Source organism: Apium graveolens, chromosome 2 (assembly GCF_009905375.1).
Source record: "Apium graveolens cultivar Ventura chromosome 2, ASM990537v1, whole genome shotgun sequence".
In the NCBI taxonomy this organism is placed as follows: Eukaryota; Viridiplantae; Streptophyta; class Magnoliopsida; order Apiales; family Apiaceae; genus Apium; species Apium graveolens.
This window is the reverse complement of record NC_133648.1, coordinates 291,179,287-291,202,832: the sequence shown is the minus strand read 5'-3', so window position 1 is coordinate 291,202,832 and position 23,546 is coordinate 291,179,287. Positions and strand designations below refer to the sequence as shown.

The following is a 23,546-nucleotide window of genomic DNA, read 5'->3' as shown; positions in this document are numbered from 1 at the left end:
AGGGATAAAAAAGGAGTTTTCTTCCGATTGGAGGACCAATTGAGTATCTCTAGCAATGAAACTCTTTTGGAAATGCAGGAAATGCTAAATCTCTCAGAAGCTGATGAACTTGAATTCCACAGACAACTCCAGAATCAAATTGAAGAAAATAACAGAAGGCTTGGAAAGAAATCCAGACAATCAAGGAAATAGATCTATCTGCTCAGACTAGAGGAGCACCTTGATAATTATTTGTGAGCAATTTCTTTGTGTACTTTGCATTGTTCAATTTTCAGCAATATTGTAGTACTTATCAGTTTTATCTACTATTTTTCAATCTGTATTTTTAGGATCTTTTGTTATCATCAAGTTTCTCTTAATTTATGGCTACAATTCCAGTAGACATAAATTGGGGGAGATTGTTGGGAATATATCGTGTACTTGATGATAAGCTAAACAATACACGTTATTAGATTTAACTTAGTGAATTTTATAGCACCCGGCGGATGATCAATTATAGTCCCGACGGATGATTCAATATAGTCCCGACGGATGACTAATTGATATCCACCGGGTGAGTAGCTTATGTAACAATAAGTAATGTAGCACATTTCTGCAAACAACTTTGTGTAGATTCTGTAGTAGCATATGAGTCATGTTGACTACTAGTAGATATGTAGAATAGGCTGATTAATTGTAAATATAAGATGTCTTGTAATTCTGCATAAATAAAATGGAGTCAAGTGTCAAATAGCTACCCGACGGATGATCAACAAAGCTACCCGACGGATGTCAAGAAAGTACCCGACGGATGATCAATTCAAATATCTATTAAAATTGACAATACAGTCACATACGTTGGGTGTTTTCAAAAGGAATGTGGCAGCCTGTTTAGTAGGAAAATGAGAACAAAGAAGCATTACCATTTCCATATAAGTTATGAAGATTTTCAAAGATACTGGAATGGAGTAATGAAGCAGCATGGAGTTAGACTTGATAGGTTTTGTTTTTTTATCTAGTCTTATTACCATATAAATGATATATAAACCAAGTGTAGCTAGTAGAACAAACAACTAAGCAAACACATTTTAGAAGAGAAATAGAAAAGGCTATAAATGTTAAGAATTTCTCTGTAGTTTGTTTGTTCACTTGTAAAAGCAGTTGTGAGCTATTCAAGCTTCACAGGGTTCTCTCGATATATATATATATATATATATATATATATATATATATATATATATATATATATATATATATATATATATATACAGAAAGTTTTAAAGACTTGTATTTTTATTACTTGTGTTTTGATTTATATAATTCTTTCATTCCGCACTTTGCAAATCAAACACTTAAATATTATTGAGTCGGAACAGTTTTAAAAATCTGAAAAAGAAGCCAGAATTACATTCCACCCCCCTTCTGTAATTCTTGTTGTATTGTTAGGGAATAACACTGGTCCATCTCATCCAGTTCATCAAGGGTGTAGTATCATCCTCTTCTAGCTTCAATATGACTTACTTTCGTGGTTCCTTATTTTCTGCTCAATAGTTTGAACAATTGGAGTCTGAGCTTCTTGTTCATCTTCAGATGATTTATTGTCATTGGAAATCGTGGCACTAGTTCCATCAACAACATAACCTTGACCGGCCCTCAATGAATTCCTCTGCAACATTTCCAGCTCATAGGTCTTCAAGATCCCATATAAAAATTCTAGAGTCATTCTGCTTAAATATCTTCCTTCTCTAATACAAGATATCTTTTGTTGCAAATAGTCAGGAAGAGTGAGTAAGAATTTAAGATTGACCTCTTCAGCTTCATAATACTTGTCATGAAGCTGCAAATCATTTATTACCTTATTGAATCTTTCAAAAATATCAGTTACACTTTTCTTAGGTTTAACCCTAAAACTCTCATACTATGATACCAAGATCCTTCTTTGATTAGATCTAACCTCTTTTGTTCCCTCACATAGTATTTCAATTTTCTCCCAGATCTGTTTAGAAGACTCACATTTGATGATGTTATTGTACATTATATTATCAAGAGACTCAATCAATATGAGTTGCAAACTGATATCCAGTGCAACCTTTTCTTTTTCAGGCTCTGTGTAGGTTGAGTGATCTTTAGGTGCATAATGTGCTGGTATGACCATGTCTCTATCTGTAGATTCAGGAACCCTTTCAATATGAATGAAAGATCAATTTTTGAGAATTTGAATGTACATAGGGTTGGCCATCTTTATAAAGAACATCATTTTCTTTTTTCCATAGTGTGTAGTTGACCTTGTCAAAGACATGTATCTTGATATTGCTTAATTTCTGAGCAATCATTCTTCCAAGATCTTTATCTGTTTTTTTCGTAATTTGCTCTGATACCACTTGTTAGATATTGAATGCAGAAAAATATAACAGAGAGGGGGGTGAATGTATTTCTTGGATTTTACTTGGCTATCAAAACTGTTTGGATTATGGTTGAACAAAGCATTTAAGAATTGTAGAGATATATTGTAAACAACAAATACGCAAAACACGATATATCAAAAATTCACTTAATTTTATTAATTAAGTTTGTCTTACTACAAATATGTGTTCTTAGAAAATAAGAACCCAGCTACTATCTTAAAAGAATGCAATATTTTTCTAGATCTATTTGTTACTTCTAAACTAAGGACCGTGCATGTTTTATAGACTAGCAACAGGGTTTACAAAACTTGCACTAAAATGTACTAAACCAATTTCTAAAGCAACATTGTCTATTTCCTTTTCCGGTGTTAGCAAATCTGTGAAGAATATTGCAGGTCTGTGATCATCCTTTGTCCAGTGAATCTTGGCCCTTAATCTTGTATTCTTCAAGCTACTTTTGTAATCTTTCCAATTCAGTGAATGAATTGCTTGTTGACTGATAGTCTTGAATCTTGAACTTGTCTGTATTCTGAATTTGAGATAGTATGTCGAGATCTCTTTTTGTTCTGTCAAGAAGTGACATATCGATAAGTAAAGTGACATATCGATATCTCTAGTTCTCGCCCTATATAAATAACTTGTTGAGGTCTCTATTTCTCTACATGCAGAATGACTTGTCGACATCTTCAGTTCTCTACCTAGGCTTTTCACTTGTCGACATCTTGAGTTCTCTACATGAAGGAATGACTAGTCAATATCTCTGAGATCTTTACATACACTTTTTTGACTTGTTGATATCTCTGAGATCTCTACATGGAAAAATTGACTTGTCGATATCTCTTAGGACTTCTCTACAAGTTATTTTGGACTTCTCGAAAGACTTCTTGATATCCCTTGATCTGTCACTTGTCGATACCTTGACTTAAAACATTTTTCCTAGAACAACATTATTAAACTCCAAATTTCTACACTCTTCTCGGAGGCATGATCAGCACTTGATCTCCTTCCGGAGTTTATTCCTTACCTTAAAAACTGTTCACAGAAAAATCATTCAGTCTAATCTACTAAACATTTTTACAGACTTAAGGAATACAATTACAAAATACAAATATTGATTATCAAACAACTTAAACTTAGAGCTGTCAATCTGACTTAGTCTTGTTATTATACATGCATGTCTTGCATAAGAGGAAATAATATTACTCTCAAGCTAACTCATGAGCCGTCATATTTGCATATCGTTTAATAAATAACATTGAAACTATTTTGATCCTGTAACAAAGACCTACACTCCTCAGTAACTCGTCCAAACGGAGATACCATATGGACCTTATTTCTAATTGCCTGGATTGCTGCAATCAGACCTCTCTCCATGCTTGATCCTCCATCCAGCTAAGAGCCTCTTTGATTGTCATAGCTTCAGCCAGCTCTGGTGAAACCATTTCTTGTTTGACCACTGTTTTAGCTAGGATCAAATCAAACCTTGAATCTCTGGCCACTATTCCGACACCATAGGCATTAAACTCTCGAAATGTTGTTACATTCACTATTGTCTTGATTATTTTCTCACGTGGCTTTACCAAAGATCTGACTTCATCTCCCTCAAATAACGATCTTCTTCTCTTATGCAATTTCGAGTTTGAAGAACCGAGAGTTAATTTTTGGGGAATTCTCCATTGATTGTTACAGACGGCCTCATTTCTGGACTGCAATTTTTCCATATTTTTCTTTATCGTACATTTAGGGCTGAGCATTCGGTCGGTTCGGTCATTCAGTTTTGGACCGAACCGAATAGACCGAAAAACCGAATTAGTATTTTTTCTTGGACCGGACCGGACCGAAATTATAATATGGACCGGACCGAACCGAGCCGAACTGAACCGAAATAATTCAGTTCGGTCCGATTTTGGACCGAACAGACCGAATTTTTTTCAAAAATAAAATTGTATTAAAATTTTAAACCACAAATTATAAAATCTAAAATATAATTAAAGTAAGGTGATATATAGAGTAATAAGAGTGTAGAAATATAATTACAAATTAAAAATTATGATTATAACTTTAAGATATATGTAAAATGTATATAAAATAAAATTATAGTATTTATAATTTGGTCTTTTCGGTCCATTCGGTCTGGACCGAAATATTTTTTAAAAGAACCGAACCGAACCGAATTTTATTTCGGTCTATTCGGTCCGGACCGAATAAACCGAAATTTCTGAAAAATCAGGACCGAACCGAATCGAAATAGCACGGTTCGGTTCGGTTTTTCAGTTTCGGTTCGGTTCGGTTTTTCGGTTTCGGTTCGGTTTTGCTCAGCCCTGTGTACATTGTTAACTTAACTTACGATTTACTGTGCATTCTGATGAAAAAAAAATTATAATGTTCGCTCAAGTTTACTAGTTATTAAAATTATAATAATTAAATACTAGGTAAATGATAAAATGAGAAGTCATGAGAAGTCAAACTTTTAATTTGAGATTTAATAAATTTTGATTGAAGTTTATAAGTTTAGCTGAGTTGTTAAAACACACACTTCGTGTAGATCACTAGGAAAGTTCCTGTAAATTCGACGAGGTTAGTTGAATTTTTTTAATTAATAAATAGGTTTTACATGTAAAGTGAAGTTTACTTCTTTAAAATGGCAAAACAGTCCGTTCATTGGTAAACCTATTATTAACTTGCATGATTAAAACTCAGTTTCCAATGATGGACATAGAAACTACACAGAACTTTAATATTAGCAGCACAGATAGGGTCACAGGGGTAAGGAAGTCAAAGTAGTACCCAAACAGTACAAGCTGGAAATAGAAACTACAAATAGTGTTACTTGACTATAATGTAGTAGTTATCTGCATCACAAGCTTCAAAAGAAGGATAAATAAGCCGATTTCCCAAAATTACTGTCCAGTTCTGCTCTATAATGAAGAACTTCAACAGCCCATCTTCTACATCTGTAGTCATGGTAATTACTGACTAGACAACTCTGCAGCAGGAATACCTGCATTGTTTGACAAAAGCGACTGCTACAAACACTAGCAGCTTGTATCTCCACCCTGCCTCTTTTCGTGAATTGCCTTGTAGCATTGGAGACTGCAAAGAGGAACTTTTGTCTTTGAATCTCTATATCTGTATGGGTTGGTACAAAATGGACCAGCACATTTTTCATGTGGAGGAGGATAACTGAAAATCAATAGCAAATAATTTAGACAATAAGCTAAAACCAGCAGTCCAGCATCAAAACAACCAGATCAACAAGTACTTTTCCATTTTTTCCGGATTCGTATCTCGTAGCCCTAAATCCAATTTCTCCTGATAGAAACTCAGACAGTATTTCTAAACTACTAAACTAGACCAAAACTCAGCCAACCGTACTTCTTTGCTGACATGGACATTAAAAAATTACGATTTTGTTTAGCTACAACTTCCTCCCAGCCGGAGTTTTTCTTAATTTACAGTTTATAATTGCAAGGCTTGCCTGTGAAACAATATTCAAAATGCTAAAAAATATTAATGGAAATCTCTTGCAAAATTATATACAAGGATTAAAATGACACAGGAACTGAAACAATAACTTAGTCCAATGCACTACTTGTTACAAACTACACAAAGTGAGCAAGAAACCTAATAGACCGACTGCACAAACAACACAAACCCACACACTCTATAGGTACGCCATAAAGTGTTTCTAGAAACATACGAAACTGGGTCATATTATACGCTAACCAATATATAGAAAACGAATAAGAAACAGCACCTGCAGGGTTTAGGGTCAAAGATATGAGGTAAACCCACATCTTCTGAAAAGGTAACTGTCGTTCCAGTAGGGCCCATCACACATCTAATAGTATTTGGAGGAAGGGTCCGTGCGTTGGCAGCCCTCTCCTGCACAATACAAGGATGACAATATTAAATTGAACTCTTTCACAATTATTAGTTTAAGCTTAGCGGCAGACTTCAAAATACCTGAGCCAATTCTTCCTGACGCTTCTTTATTTTATCTTCTCGCTTCTTTCTACTGGAATCTTGCCCTAGTATTTTTCTGATTGCCTCAGCCTACAACCAATACCAGCCATTAATTTGAAGACTAAAATCAATACCAGTCATGAACAACCTGAAGAACAAAAAGAGATTAAACAAAAGCAAACCTCAGACTCCCGAGCTGCCTTCTCACGTTGCATTCTACGCCTCTCAGCAGTCTCAGCTTTCTTCAGCTGCTGTTCAACTTCTGTGAGTTTCTCTTTTTTCCCTGAAAGGGCCAAAGAACAATTAGCTAATTTATAAACAAAACAATATAAATTCAACCTAACTCACTAATACAAATTCTTTTCTTTGTAAATTCAATAGGTTGACAGGGCACATATGTCCAGATGCTTATCAAGTGCTTTTCTGTGCACATGATTCTCAAAAAGGTACTGTCAGATGTTAGAACTGCTACGTATGTCTACATAATTAGAGGGGAGAAGTCTTAAATAAAGTACTCCCTGGGAATTTCTTTTCAACCCACATCAGTTTAACTGCAATGACATGAACCCCCACTAGATCTAAACGGTTTATAATTATATGTTTTCATTATTCAGAGTAAATGCATTACAGAAATAATTTATACAAGCAAAAGAACTGAAGCAAAACAAAACAGGACCAGAATGCGATTAAACATACTTCGAGATGGAGGTGGCGGCAGACCATTTGGAAACTCAATTGAATTTCCTCCAGCCACAGAAGAAAAACCCTTTCCGGATACAAGGGCTCGTTGACGCATAGAAAGAGCTATTCCCTTTTTGCTTTCTGCTGGAGAATTGATGACATCCTTCCCTGTTCTTTTCTGCTTACATTCTGGCTCCCCTTCATGCATAATTTTTTCCTCTTCATAATCCGTGTCCTCCCTCACCCTATCCAATTTGGCCTTTTTACCATCAGTATCCCACCTTGAAGGACCAAAAGCTTTTGCACTTTCATGATTTGCTACTTTTAAATCCTTGGTTCGACTTTGCTCTTTAGTGCCAGATTCTTGTACTGCATCTTTGGAAACTGCAGCAACCTTGGAAGTTCTGAGTTTTTCCAAGTATCGGATCTCATCGTCGTCGTCATCAAATTCTCCATTAAATTCACATTTCCTTGACACTCTCTTGTTTTTGCGAACTTGATCCGACTTCTCTGCTTGCTTTCTAGAAACATTTTTATCACGCATCTTACCAGTAGGAATTACGTTCAAATGATTAAAATCCCTTCTTGAGAAATCTTTCCATGGGATTCCTTGCATGCCACAACTTTTGTCTAGAGGAGAACCGCCTTCGTCAAAATCATCCTGAAATACACCCCCGAAAAAAGATCAAAAACCATTTCTACATATAGAAAACAATAAAATCTGAGAAAAGATATTGCAAAGCAATTAAAAAGTACTAATGCAAAAGATTCAGTTTCCATAGTGGTCAAACACAACCCTAGTTCTGCTTTCAGCAAAATTTATATTATGTGCTTCATTCAGGAATACATCCCACATACTAAAAGTTCAACTATACCGCCTTGGCGCCTTGAGTTTCAGATAAAATATATGGCAACAGTTTTTGTTAAGTCAGAACTTAGAACAGAAGACATAATATAGCACAATTTCCTATTTTAGATTTCATGTTATATATATATACACATGTAATTTTTCATTCCTTTTGAAATGTTAACTCACCTAAAAAGATAAGTGCACACTCAACCTCTTTCAGCTATGACGATTTACAAACTATTTCATTAATCATCCTCAACAGAAACACAAGTCTCATTTAGCAAAAAAAAACACTTTACCCTTGCCATCAGACAATCAATTAATAAGGTTTTAACGCATACTGGAATTGTACAAGTGATAGAAAAATTCAATTAACCGAAAACTGTAATACTCCAGAATCCAGATACAATAGATAAAAATAAATAATAATGATTTTACTTAGTTTCATCAGATTACAGAAAACCTGAAGAATTGGCTTAGGCAGTGGCCGAGTAGAATCTGATATTTCAGCAATCTTAGTTGAAGATCCATTTCCTGATGTTGCATGACAAGTGGGCTTTGCTTCAATGGTGCGCGTCACACCACCAACCTTAAGCTTAAACTTTTTAAACTTACTCTTGGTTGAAACTTCATCCCCGACCACTCCTTGTTGCCTACCAGGAGAAGCACCTCCATTATGCAGCTTCTGGTTCATATCTCCTCTCTGCTCAATATCAACTATCAAACTACCATTGCTAAATGATGTAGTAAATCCTTCATCCCCCTTTAACTTTTTATGGGCACATTCACTACTTACTTTGGTGCCCGAGGAACCCCTTACAGCACATTGATTGAGGTTAAAACCTTTCATCTTACATCTACCATCATAACCAGCATTCTCTTCACTACAGACTTTGGCTGTAGAATCAGACAGCTGTTCTTACAATAAGCTTGACCGGCCACGACCTTCAAATAATGGTTTTGATTCAGGTTCAGGTCTATGCGAAATTTGGCTTCTCTTCCTCTGGATTCTCTTCCTCTGGCTTCTCTTCCTCATCCCAGAGATTTCAATACCGTCAAATGGAGCAGTAAACTTGTCCATTGGAACAATGATATGAACGTCTATACAGTCTGTTGCCCACTGATATTTTACAGCGAGCACCACTTACAGGAACTGTCAGCTGCAAAAATAATTATTCAGTAGTTCAATAACTAAATGCTTCTTGCAAAATTAATGATAACTATCATTAGGTAATCAACCATATCAGAAGTTTGTCAAACTAAAAGAAATAACATGCTAGGGCCTTAAAACAGATATGATGACACATAAAATGTCAACCTAAATTGAGAGCACTAAAACAACCATATGGAAAAATTTCAGTTTTCACCATACATTAGCAACACAAAAATACTTGGAATTAAAAAGATACAAAAACACACTTATGATTCAGCCGCAAGTATTCATAGGTCAAAAACAATAAATAAAACAGAAATCATCCGACCACAATAAATAGTACTAACAGCACAATGAAATCTACTAGAAAGAACTTTCTTAAAACAACACATATTTAGATTAATAAGTATATAGAAACAACCATTACCACTGAACTACTCGGTGCAAAAATTGACAGGGAACAAACACAAATCCTAAACATACAACAACAAAATTATAAACTTAATTAAAAATCAAATTCTCTGGCACCAAACATTTTTAATCAAACCCTAGATACCCTCTTCTGAAAACCACAATCGAAAAAGAAAAATGAAAAACCGACAAAAAAAACACAAGAAATGGGCACACTCATTTCCATATCTCCCAGTATTATCACAACCGCAAACTGAAATCAGCTCATATACAATTGCAAAAACATAAAACAAAGCCTCACACGTTGAATACAAACAATAAACCCATAACACAAATACTATTTAACATACATACATATATGGTTATTCTATATTTGTCGCTGATTGCAGATATCTGAAACACCGGAGAGAAAAAGAGAGGGCGAGAGAGATGAGAGAGAGAGAGAGATAGAGAGAGAGAGAGAGAGAGAAGAGAATACAAAGCGGAGGAGTATAGACACGAATGTTTGTGTGTGTATAAAGGAGGGGGGGAATCGGGGTTAGGGTTTGTAAAAGCAATAATCTCCATGGTATCTTTTGTGCTGGTGACTGATTTGGGAAAATTCGATGTGGTAACTCGGTGAGTCGACTCGGTTGGGTTGAGTTGGTTTATCACTCGCGCTCAAACTCTTTGCGTTCTCTCACCATTATGATATTGGATTTTATATTTGCTTCCCTCCTTTTCTCGTTCGTTGTCGACTTGTCGGTGTTTAAATTTTAAATTCTTGGTGCCGGCAATTGGCAAATATCAAAGGACTAGGATGCCTTGCCCGCTGCGCATGTTGAGATAGAATTTATTTTCCGAAATTACGATACATTGCTAGTATTTGACGTTCCATAATAATTTAATATGGAAGCTGACAATTAACAGAATTAAAACTCTGTAGAGAATAGGATATTAATTATATTATTGGGCTTTTAGTGTTGGGCCTCAAAATATATGGTTTTTTGAAAATAGGTTGTAGTTTTTATTGTGAAGTGTGGTTATTTATTAATGTGTGTTTATCACTGAAGCAGTTAAATAAATGTGTTGTCTAGAAGTAGTTGTGAAAAGTGCTACTTGTCACTTATTAGTTGGATTTGCATGTTTGACTTGTGCAAGTGGATGAAAGGTAGTAACAGTTAAAGTTGTGTCTTTGTAATTTTATAATTCTTTTGTATAAACACATATTATTAACAAAAACATTTAGCCTGGAATAACCAAATGCTTGTAATATAATCACATTACAAAATCATTATATCACAGCAAGTAACACCAGTGTGGAGTTCGGATAAATACCAAAATCAAATGGAAACTAACAATAACAATTATTACATAACCAAAACATTTTTGTTATCTAAATTAACATGGATATACAATTTATAAACAAATAACTCCAAATTAACATCGGGATATCACCATAGTCCACAAACATATTGATAGTTGGTTAAACACTAAAAAATAGTTTTAAAATTCTTTCAGAACTACAATCGAACATATGATATGCATACCGTGAGCATTGGTTTGATTAGTCTTGGTAGGAGATATCTTTGATGCTGGCAATTGGAAAGGTATTCGAGGGTTTTGATTTGTTGAACTTCCCTGGACAACCCGTGAAATTGGACTTTGATAAGTAACCCCTGGCATATAAGCTACAATTAATATCTTTATATATGATGGCATTATCATGATTAAGAAAATGTCAATTTAAATATAAAAGAAGGATTGTAATGACCTGATAAGTTAACATTGTTCAACCTCCGTTGGGATGGTGTCGCGGGATTTTGTAGCCTTCCATTAAGGAAGCTAGCATCTACGGTAAGAGTTTTCTATTAAATAAGAATACAAAAATTGAGGTATAAATTTTAGTCAACAAATAGGCAGTTCAATATGATAGTTTTGACCTTTAAAGTTTAAGCTGTTGAACATCGACTGAGATGGGCGCCGCTGGTTTGTTATATTAGGATTCATATTCCGTGAAACAAAATCTGATGGATTTGAACTCCCAGCAGCCAATTTAGAATTTGCCTTATCCAAGTTGACAGGTCGCCGACTTGGTACACCAGTAATAAATTATATTAAAATTAATAGATCAAGAATGATATATTAAGAAGAGAGTATTACCATTCTTAGGTGCAAGAGGCGAAATTGAACCAACAGAATTTCGTTTCCGACCTATATATATAGCAAGAACAATTAGAATATTTAGTTCAGAAAAATTCGAAGATATTAAAATTTGCATGCTTTTTAGTACCACCAAACTGGCTGAGCTTTAAAATTAAGTGCCACAAAAGTTGGACTATTGCTGAAACAACCCCTTATTTGGCAACAGGAGAATATAGTGGTTTAGCACTTCCACATAGCATGAACTTTTTTGGTTATGTATTAAGTACATGAATAGTATAATCAACATAAGTTATCAAGTGCTATTTTGGGCCATAATTATGAGCTGAGAAATTTTGCGCATTTTATCTCCGAATTGTGTCATTTAGGGGCTTTTATCCAATTACGTTGGCATGTGCATATCACGGACATATGGTGTTCTGTAAAATGGTTAGTAATTGTTTGTTCTCTAATTACTTACATGAACTGAAGGTACCAAAATAAGCAGGTGATCAAATAATGCATAAGATGTAGTAGAAAATGCAATATAATCCCGTAGATAGAGAAAAGAGTAGCATAAATACACAATAAACTTTTATTAACAAAGAATGAAATTAAATTTATATACAAAACATCCATATATCAAATTAATGAGGACGATAAAACACAATTGAAAATATAACTAAGGAGGGATAAAATTATACCCGTCAATCGGACATGAAGACGAAGAAGACGGCGGTGAGCAAATTGTGAAATTAAAACCTGCAAAATAATTTGAAAACTCTGTTAGAACTTTCATCAAATATTTGTAATTCAAAATACTTACTTTCATCTTCAAACACGAACACAAATACAAATCAATTACAAACAACAATATTAATGTATCATCATACCTCATTTTGAAAGCTATTGTCAGATACTTCGAAAGCTTCTGAGATATTAGTTGCATTATAAACTTTTGAACCTTCCTTCAGATTTTATTTCGTAAGAAATATTGTAATTTTGTATTTCTTTTTCTTCAACATTTTAAGAATATAGGGTATCTGTTTACTGCCTTCAGCTTGCACCATGCCAGAAAGAATTAAAGGATATTGAATGATGAGGTTGTAGGACATTCGGAATTTTGAAATTGTACAACCCAAGACATAACAAAGTTCAGAATGCAATATTTTTACCGGCACGTGTGCTGCATCAACATCATAACGATTTTACCCGTGATGCAAGTAATTTCATCATCTGGCCAGACAATTGGAATTGCTCCCATTTGATCACTGCATAAGCCATATAAACGGAACCTGTGTACATTGCGTCAAAATTATTTAATGACTCTGTTAATATCTCTATATGATGAGTACATTTATCACTTATCACCTTATATCGGGGTTCGGTATAGTTTTTCCACAACAATTGAAAACCCCATCAACCTTATTCAAATCCTTCTGACATTTTAGGCAGAAAGGAGTGTTCCGGTTCTTCTTCTCATCAAACTTCTTCACAGTCACTTCACATGCAACCTGTTTTTGTTCAAAAAATTTATAGTTTGAACCTCAACTCATGTCCAAAAATAATAATCTTAAATCATAATATTACCTAAATATATGTTTCATTCAGTTTCCTTAACTCGCTGACTTTAAGAACAACCAGTTGAGATATATCTTCTTCTTCATCAATGTCCATTATAGAAATTTGGCTTTACTTGTCTATTAAGGTTTTAAAGAGAAATGGTCAAGAAAGATAAAAGTTAGTTACATTAAACCTGAGAAACTATTTCTCAAACATTTAAGAAAAATTTAATTGTAAGTAAATCTTAGTCAAATTTAATACACCAAAAAATAAGCTTCCTAAAAACAGGTATAGATGTACAATCATACTCTATTATCTGTGGAGGTGATCAAAATTTTTTTTAAAAAAATTATCTGCTTGCCCACCCCTCACAGTCCACGAATTTTAAAGAAAACCTCAACTGGATCTTTATATTATATTTTAACACCAACAATTATATAAAATTTTCCATACTTTAAAACATGCCATCGACTATATCTATATATAAAACAATTACAAAGAACACAAATTGTGAGAAGACCAAATGGAAGGAAGAACATGTTGGAGCTTTAAGTTGTGTATCAAAAAATATTTTGTCCTTCAGATTGATTATACCAGTTACAATGACTTTATAAACTACGATGTATACTTCTCAGATAAAATTGATGAGTTTCAATAATACAATCAATTATAATGCGAGAAAACCAAATGAATGTGTGGTGTGATGCAGGACAATAATGTTAAAGAAGGATAATGGAATAAACATAATTAAAAGATTGATATAATGATTAGCAACAAAAACCCAATAACCCTAAGATGATCTAACGGGAGAAGAAGTACTAACTAACCCTATAAATTCTCAACCGCAAAAGAGAGGAATGTGAGTTGACTGCAATACTAAAAAGAGAGAATAATCTCAATTCAATAAATAATCAAAATTCGACAATAATAGATTATAATTACTCATATAACCACTGATTGAATCCTAATCCTAAAACTAATAAAGGAAACAACTATGTACTTAATTTAAAATAATCTATATTCAATTACAATTAAATTATATATGGGGGAGGGAATATGGTTAACCTGAAAAATAATGAACGCGTACTGTAACACCCCCAAATCCGGGGTCGGGGATCCGGGTTGTCACGAGTTCCATTTCCCTTAATAACACCCACTCTTAATAAATAATCAACTACTCTGTACTGTGACCCCAAAATAAACACACACACCACAAGTTATAGTCTCAGAGATGAATATCCAAAAATAATCACAAGTCGTTTTATTCCACAATTATATGCCAATACACCTTAAACAGGTTTCTGAATAAATTTACATTTCTTTGCCATTATTACAATTCATAAATATACATAATCTGATACATCAAAAGTTTAAAGCCTAGCCTATTGGTAGTTCCTACCTCAGCTACAGCGACATCAATGCCTATAGGAAGCTGCGGAACGTTTCCTATCCGCTCGCGAATTGGGAGCTTGGTCCTGTTCATCTTGTCTATCTGATGTTGTGTGATGAAAGAAGAAAGCAAGGGTGAGCAACAAGCCCACCAAAATAATATGTATAATTATTAACAATATATGAGCCTTCTCATAGTACTCATGAAGGTCTTGGTTAAAAGAAATGAACCAAGATGATATCTTAATGCGATGAAGTCGCAAAATATTCAGTATATATATACATATATACTTTTCAAAATATTGGAAGTCCTCTTCCATGCATAATACACACAGAGTTCCAGTGTATAACTGTATAAAAATATCGTTGCAAGGTGATCTCATATATCTAACCTTGTCTCAACATTTTTTCAGAAAATCTTTGTCATGCATAAGATAATCATTTACTAGATATAAGTTTAAAAGATGAAGTTACAAGATACTCCAATATACTTATATCTTTTCCAAATACTACTTGAACTACCACCATTCAAGTTATAATTAGTTTCCAAAGTTCATCACATAGATGAGACTACAAGACCAGATTTGAATAGATTAAATCTTTAAAATATCATCAAAATAAAATGAAGTTACGAGATACTTCATTTGATGCAAACATCATTTTGAAAACTTGACCCTGCCAACACTCAACAATCGCCCAACCGTAGCCTTTCTATCGAAGTGCTCTGGGTAGTGTTGCAGAAATATCCAATTGGATGATGAACTCATTACGGGAGTTTGCCGCGCCAGGAAGACCACTTACGATGATCAGTCGTAGTAGTGCAACCCCACCATTTTCTACATGTAGAGGAGAACCTGTCGGATTTACTTGTCAACCGAACACTGAACTCCTAAGGAATGGACCGCCTTAGCGGAACTTCCAGGCCATTTGGGCCAATATAATAAGGCTGGGCCGGCGCCACTCGACCACTTACGCCACTCCTAGTTCAGATGAAATCCATGACTCTGAAATGTAAAGCTCGTTCCCCCTTTCCCCAAGTAGAAACTTGTTGATACGGCTCCACCAAGAAGTCGTATCTAGTTGGAAAGGAAAACTCACCGATATTTCCCAGGCGATGCCTGTTAATGGATTAACTTGTTCCAAGAATTTTACTTCCCGAGTGTTGGGTAAGTAATCAATTCATTTATCAAAACAGCAACCTTGTTGCGAATATAAAACACACCACAGAGCCGGATCCCTCAGGTTTTGAGCGAGTATTTAAATCCCCTTCGAAAGGAGGATCTTAAATATAAAAATGAGTTTTGGGATCCGCTCTAACTTTTAAAAATCATTTTGAAGACTCGCAAAACATTTTTAAGAATGTTTGGAGTGATGCTGATTTAACAAGGTAAATCAGTCCCAATATATTAGAAAATATCTGAATATTATTATTTAAATAATATTCCCATAAAGAATAATCTTTATAAAAATAATTGAAGTAGAAGTTTTAAAACTTATACTTGAAATGAATATTAAATAACCAAAGATATACCTATACGAAAGTACTATCTTTATTTGAATAATCAAAAGTGAGTTTGATTATCGACACCTTATTCTTTAATAAAATAAAGAATATATCTCAGCAAATAATCGGAATCATAGATCCTCAAATAAATATTCAAATAATATTCAATAAATAAAATAAGCTGAGTCATAAGCCCTCGAATGAATATTCGAAATAATATTCAATAAATAAATAAGCTGAGTCATAAGCCCTCGAATGAATATTATAAATAATATTCATTAAATAAAATAAAAGAGTCATACATCCTCAAATGAATATCCAAGTAATATTCAATAAATAATATAAAGGAGTCATAAGTCCTCGAATGAATATTCAAGGTAATATTCATTAATAAAATTAAGTTATCGAATAAACCTTATTCGATTAATAGTTTTGAAAACTATAAACATATATATATATAAATATATATATATATATATATATATATAAAATCTACTCGGGATCCTCGACTCCCGGTTTTAGAAAATGTTTTCACCTTTGGGTCCCTATACTAAGGGTATATGCAAATTACTGCTATTCTCTAGCATAGGTATTATCAACTGAACCAACAGATATATTTGGCAAGAATACGAAACAGGCATGCATATATATACCATATCAGCATGCTTCAATATATCGCAACATTTGCTAATTAACCAACATGCATCTATCGCAAGATAATGCATATACATATATACATCACAACAACAGTATAACGGATAGAAAACTTGCCTGAGCGACTTGGGGTGAAAAAAAAGCTCGGAACGAGTCTGGTAACCTATAAACAACAAGTAAGTTGGAATTAAACCAAAGTCACTTGTAAATCTATACTTTAACTAACTTAGACTCTAACGCTTGTTTTGCGCTTACTGATTTGCTTAAGTCACTCGGGTACCCTCGGCTCCACCATTTTTAATAATTTAACCTTTACGAGTTTTAAGGCGATTCCTTCGTGAGTGTCTTACCAACTACCTAACACACTTAACATAAATGTTTCATACATTAATTAACCCTTTTTGGTCTTTAACCTATGTTTCAAAGTAAAGCGAGGGGAAAAGTTTCGTTCGCGAAACGCCGTTACTTGAAACGGTCGTTTCTCCTAAACCGTACATCGGAATCAAACGAACTACATATCAAAACGAAGCTCGTAACATGAACTATCTAAACATGGCAATGGTCAAAATCTAGCAGGGTGTTCTCGGGTCCAAATGTTATGAACAAAAGCAGTCTAAAGTAAATCGGACATTACGACGGCTATGTTTACGCGATTACCAATGTTTAAACTACTCCAATTAACCACCAACCAACTCATAACCATCAATACACCAAAACTTTACCTAAACCATACCACATCAGTCCATAATCTCCAAGGTTTTCAACTCAAACAACCACAATCAAGACCTATGAACTATAATCAAGCTTCAATTACCAAAACACTTCCAAATCAAACCAAACTACTAATAATCACAATCCATGCTTCTCATTTCACAAAACCAACCATTAAGCTTACTAAAAAATAAAGTAAAGGCTAGGGTTTGAAGTTTATACCTTCCTTGGGAGGTGTTAAGTTGCTAGGAAGCCTTAGGGAGCCTCCTACAAGCTTGATCTTTCCAAAGAAATCAAGAACACAAAGTTAGGCTTTGAAGTTTCTAAAAGTCCGATTTAAATAACTGTAAAAATGAGGGTCTTACCATGATTATTTGGACGAGACTTGTGAACAAGAGTTGTAGTCCATCTCAATACCTTTCCAATGAGCTATAGAACACAATATTTGAGTGAGAAATGAAGGAGATACAGCAGTTTTAGTGTGCTGGTTCTGTTTTGGCCGAGAGCATGAAGAACAATGCCTTGGTTTCTTTTTGATTTTGATGAAAAATGATTTGCTTGGCTTGGTTGGTTTGATTTTTGTGTTTGTTTTAGTAAATTACCTAGTTGCCCTTGATTTTGTGTGGTTAAAAAGCCACCACATCTCCTTCCTTCCCATGTCATGCTTGTGTCATCCTCATGATGTCATCTTCCCCTCCTTGTCCTCTTCTCATTGGTTGGGTGACATCATCCTCTCTAATCCCTTTGATTAACTTCCTAATTGTTTGCCTAATGACCGCTGATCTGTTATACAGTTCGCTTAACTTTCGTTTTCGTTTATCGTTTGAGGGATCATACCCGGGATCTTATTACTTAGGTTCCCTTAACCTTTCTCAATACATTATATTCCTTTTTATGATCCTCTATTATAATCCTTTAATTTAAATCCTTTTATCCTGTTACCTTATACTCAATTCTTTCCGTATCTATTGGATTTCCGGGAAAAATCAAAGTGTTCGGATTTGGATTCTGACGATCTTTACATACACTTATATCCCATATAAAGTACTAATAAAATCTCAGAATATCCATATCAGAACCCCTACATAGAGTGGCATGAAAAGTTTTCTCATTCAGCTAAAACACTATTCACAAGGGTTACAAAAAGTTCAAAATTTTGGGAGTTATTACACGTACCTTGCAGACTACTACAGAATATGATATAACCCCTCAGGATAAAAGGGGTTATCCATGGGGAACAATATTAGCAAATCCGGGTATTAAATTAAAACAACAAAATAAAAGGAGATAACTCATACCTGAGGAAATCAACAACAAAACCTTCAACTCTGTAGAGGAAGGGTTCTAAAGATGGGTATAAAGTAAAAGCAACGGAGTATTGATGATATTGGATTCAAATTTGAATTTTTGATTAAACTGAAGATGCAGAGATGTAAAAACAGATAGAAGATAGAAATGGTACAATGAGCCGAATAAACAGTATATCTAGCGGGTATTTGTTTATACCACGACAAAGCAACTGGGAAATGGTAGAATTATAGAAAAAGAACCGGGAGTACATGTCTTGTATTTTGTAAAGGGTAGTCTATGATAGAGAGGGGTAAATTTTGTTATGAGATAAGGATGTCTTTAGGTTGGTTATTACAGGAGACTTAGAAGGGTATTAATGTAATATTATGTGTAATAATCCTTCAGGATTTATATATTAAAGAGATGACACACTTCTTTTATTATTCTTGAACAAAGTTATTAAATATTTTATCATCTTGGTTTTCACTAATTCTCTTTTCCACTCATTTTTTTCTTTATTTATATTCACTAATTCTCCATTAGTCCTTACTTTTCATTTCTCCGAATTCAATAATTTTTTCTTCTTAAAATATATTAATTTTCTTAAATAAATATTTAAATTACTCATCAATTAAATATATTAATTTTCTTAAAAAATCTTTTTCTTCTCTCCCCGATTTTCTTTCCTTTTTTCTCTACTATCACTACTTATTTATTTCACAATTTCTTATATTTCATCAATAGTATTTATCAAGATACTTAATTTATTTAAATTTTATAGTCAAAATATATTCATTACAATTGTTAATAGGTCTGTATACTATTTATTTATGTATCATAAATATTTAAATATTTAGGATTTTCATTACATATATTTGAAAAAGGCTTAAATATGTGAATAAAACTATTAAATTAATTAAATCAACTTAAAATATATTATTTCATGTGCAAGAATTTTATGTTAATAAGATTTTTAATTTAATTTAAATAAAATAAATATAAAATAGCCGGGCAATTGCCCGAAACCTAATCTAGTATTTACCATAACTAAGACTCGGTCAATTATGTTTAATTAATTCTTATGATTTTTTTCTTTATCAAAATGTTAATAGGAAGAGCATTGCTACGTATTCAAAAATGATTTCAAGATGACGCATGACATGATTTAATTCGGGGAACTCATATTTATGTACGAGGGGTCCATATCATTAATAAGAAAATAACCAATCATATATTGACAACTAAGTATTTTGAAACCTTTTTTGAAACGCTTTTTGAAAACCCAACATTTCTCTTTCAGGAATTTTACGCATAAAATCAGGAAATAAGCGCATATAAACTAACTTTTTTGATAAAAAAACTAAAAAATTATGTTTATGGTAATATTAATAAGTAAACAATAGTTTTAGTTACAAATAAAGAGATTAAAAATTAGTATTTATTTTAGGTATCAAAGACAAAAATTATGCTCAAAATAGTACCTAATGGTTGAGTTTCAACATTTTATAAATTATTATCTTACTTATTATCCGAACCCTAATTTTCTATGCATACATATAAGTACCAAAAGTAAAATATCAACAATATCCATATAATTCACCTTGAGAATATATTATAACATAATTATATTTTAATCACTACTAATGTATAAGTTATAAAGGCCCAAATAAATAAGGATTTATCTCACAATAAACTTTTTTATTTTATATATGTTACGTGAGATTAAATTTTGGGCTAGCTAGTTTATGTTGTTAATGTTAAAAATTCGTAAAAAAAATCTGATTGAGTTAGTTGTTTTCCTTTTGCGTTTTCTGGAGTTCCCACGGTCGGATTGTTTCCCGGAGTTTCAACGGTTGGATCGCCTTGAATTTTTGATGTCGTCTTCCTAGCTCAGTATCTAAATTCTGAACTGTGGAGATCGGGTTTGGAGGTCTAGAAAGTAGTATGGGCAGGGGTTTTAGTACATGGGTGTGGATTAGGCTCCCGTAATGTGGCGAGTTGGACCGGGTATTTTTGACCAAAAATATATTTTTAGGTTAAGTATTAAACTAGGCACATATATTTAAACGATAATGAATTAGCTAGGTTATTAAATGGCTCTTTCACTTCTTCAACAAAAATCTCTTCTTTTTTTGTTCTTCATTTTACTTTTACTATTGCTTGTGTAATAGAATATAACTTGTGGTGGTAGAACTCGGTGTGCTACATAATAAATTTCTTTTAGGTGTATTATTCCACTGCTTTAAGGGTTGTCCCTGGTTTGGGACTCAATAGTTGACATCATATCCATAATCGGATTTGGGTTGTAAAGCTCCAATTTGAGGTGTTTCTGGGTTGTGTCTTGTGTGGTGCACACAAAGTGTTTAGTAAAATTCCTGAGAGAGACGGGTTGTGAGACAAGTTAGATATGGCTTTTACGGACGGTGTAATTAAAGTTGGAAAGTATGAGATAGAAAAATTCAATGGGAAGCATGATTTTTCCTGTTGGAGGAGCATATTAATAATTTGTTGATCTCGCAAAAGTTACACAAAGTTTTGTCGGGTACGACAAAGAAGAATAAGAATATGTCGGATGATGACTGGAAGAATTAGATCTCGAAGCACGAGCTTCAATCATGTTATGCCTTGAGAGAGGGATGCTGCATTCTTGGTTGTTGACGAGCAAACAGTTACGACTGTTTAAACAAATTTGGAGTCCAACTTTATGACGAAAACTCTAACAAATCGGATCTATTTGAAGTCGAAACTATATACTTGCAGGATGGAGGAAGGGTCATGTTGTGCAAGACATGCATGTATCAGAACAAGACTAAGTCAAATTGACAGCCCTAAGAATTACTTGTATGATAATCTAAATTTGTCTTTTCTATTGTATTATTTGAGTCTGTAAAAATGTCAAAGATTAGACTGGAGTATTTTTATGTAAACAGTCTTAAGTCTAAGAATAAACTATGAAAGAAGATCATGCCTCATTGAAATGGTGAAAAAGTTTGGAGTTGAATAAATCTGTTTTGGGAAAAATAATCTAAGTCAAGATATCTACAAGTCACAGATCAAGTCATATAGAGAAGTCATTCAAGAACTCCAGAATGACTTATCGAGAACTCCAAATTGGTTTATCGAGAAGTCACAGAGATATCGACAAGTCAAATGAAGATATGAAGATTGGAGATATCGATAAGTCATTTCTACATATCGAGAACTAAGAGATATCGACAAGGCAATTGAAGATGTGAAGATTAGAGATATTGACAAGTTCTATCTACATGCATAGATTTGGATGTAACGTCTGGGAAATTTACGTCTGTATTATATCATATTTATAATAAATTATATGGGTGTTAATGTGTCATTTATGTGTAATTATCTGTCAAACCCTAATTGTTACGTGTTACGTGCATTCCGTGTCATTTCTGTATTTTAAAGATATTTTTCAGATATTTTATTTTTCATTCATCACTTTCATTTCAAATATTTTACGACCTGAACCATGATTTTAAAACAAGTATTTCAAATAAAATAATGGACCTTATTTTTCATCAAACGGCTTTTACCATCGCATTATCCTGAACATCTAGACATTTTATAAATTTTCTCGTTTTACGAAAAATGACTTTTTCGGGCCCCATTGGGTGTTAAAAATCCCACAAAATCACATTTTTATTTTTATAAAATTATAGGACTTTCATTTATATTATTTCTTTGCATTTTTACATTATTCACAATTTTTGGGAAATTTTGGCATATATATTTTGTATATATAAAATATTTATAAATTAAATTTTAATACTCAAAAATTATAAAATTAGGGGCCTATTAATTTTAAAAAGTGTAGAATTAGGGCCTTAATTTTATTTAGGAGTATTAATTTTACTAATATAAATAGCCTAATTTTTATTTAATTATTATTAAATATTAACTAAAAATTAGAAAAATACAAAAATTCTCTGTAAATCGGGTCGGGAAGAACAGGGTCGGGTCGAGAATTCAAGCCGTGATTTTGAGCAGATTACAGCACCAAAACAGGCGATTCAAGTATCCAAATTGAAGGTTTTAATCTGTTCTTTCTGTTTTTAGCATCAATTTCAAGTTTTAATTCGTAGTTTGTGATTTTCGATTTCTAGGGTTTATGTTCGAATTAGGACTTTTTGATTTCAGGGTTATTTTGATGTTTTGTTGATTGATATAGCTTTGTTAGATGATTTACAGTTGATTCATGATGTTTAATTGAACAAACGATGTCTGTATAGTGATTCACGATTTTTAGGGTTATACTGAATTTTCAAATTACAACTCGATGATTTCTGTGAATCTTTGGTTCCTGAAAGGTTAGGGCTTTGATTGTATGTGTTCATAGATTTAATTTCCACTATAGAACGTTGAGTTTGGTTTACAGAATCAAAAGATAGGATTCTGGCCGGAGTTTAAATCGATTTTGATCGGAGTTGAGGTTTCAGTGATGTTTTTGATATGTTTTGGCCGGAGTTGAGTTGCTGCAGTTGTGTGGAATTGAAACCCAGTAAAAACCACACCAAACGGTATTGCTTTTGGCCTGATTTTGACTCGCCGGAATCCTGGCCGGTGGCCGGATTCTGGAAAAATCCGGTCATGTTCTTCATGACCCGGATTGTGACCCGGTTGACCCGTTTGTCAACCCGGTTTTGATCTGTTTTGTCAGATGTCTGATTTCTGACAACTGTTTCTGGATTTTTCATTTTTATTTTATTTTTATTAATTTTAAAAATCAGATTTATTTATTTTATAAATTGATTAATTAATCATTTAATTAATTGATTTATATTATAAATAATTCTGAATTATTTCTAAAAATTAGATTTAATTATTTTCTCAATTATTTATTATTTATTT

At 33.3% G+C, this 23,546-nt stretch overlaps 1 protein-coding gene across 3 annotated transcripts; it reads right to left on the bottom strand.

Moving 5' to 3' along the window:
- Positions 1 to 5,094: 5,094 nt before the first annotated feature.
- Positions 5,095 to 11,489, bottom strand: LOC141708589 (uncharacterized). Of its 3 annotated transcripts, XM_074512292.1 has the most exons (9): positions 11,368 to 11,489; positions 11,199 to 11,276; positions 10,975 to 11,103; positions 8,345 to 9,041; positions 7,047 to 7,692; positions 6,533 to 6,633; positions 6,351 to 6,440; positions 6,142 to 6,269; positions 5,095 to 5,567 (listed from the first exon to the last, which is right to left on the bottom strand). In XM_074512292.1, exons 4-9 carry the CDS (start codon positions 8,729 to 8,731, stop codon positions 5,420 to 5,422), a joined length of 1,500 nt encoding a protein of 499 aa, XP_074368393.1. In that variant the 5' UTR covers positions 8,732 to 9,041; positions 10,975 to 11,103; positions 11,199 to 11,276; positions 11,368 to 11,489; the 3' UTR covers positions 5,095 to 5,419. The 3 variants fall into 3 exon arrangements, with proteins under 3 accessions (XP_074368393.1, XP_074368392.1, XP_074368394.1); XM_074512291.1 differs by lacking the exons at positions 10,975 to 11,103; positions 11,199 to 11,276; positions 11,368 to 11,489 and adding an exon at positions 9,800 to 10,276; XM_074512293.1 differs by lacking the exons at positions 5,095 to 5,567; positions 10,975 to 11,103; positions 11,199 to 11,276; positions 11,368 to 11,489 and adding an exon at positions 9,800 to 10,279 and having other exon boundaries at positions 6,146 to 6,269; positions 6,341 to 6,440.
- Positions 11,490 to 23,546: the final 12,057 nt, after the last annotated feature.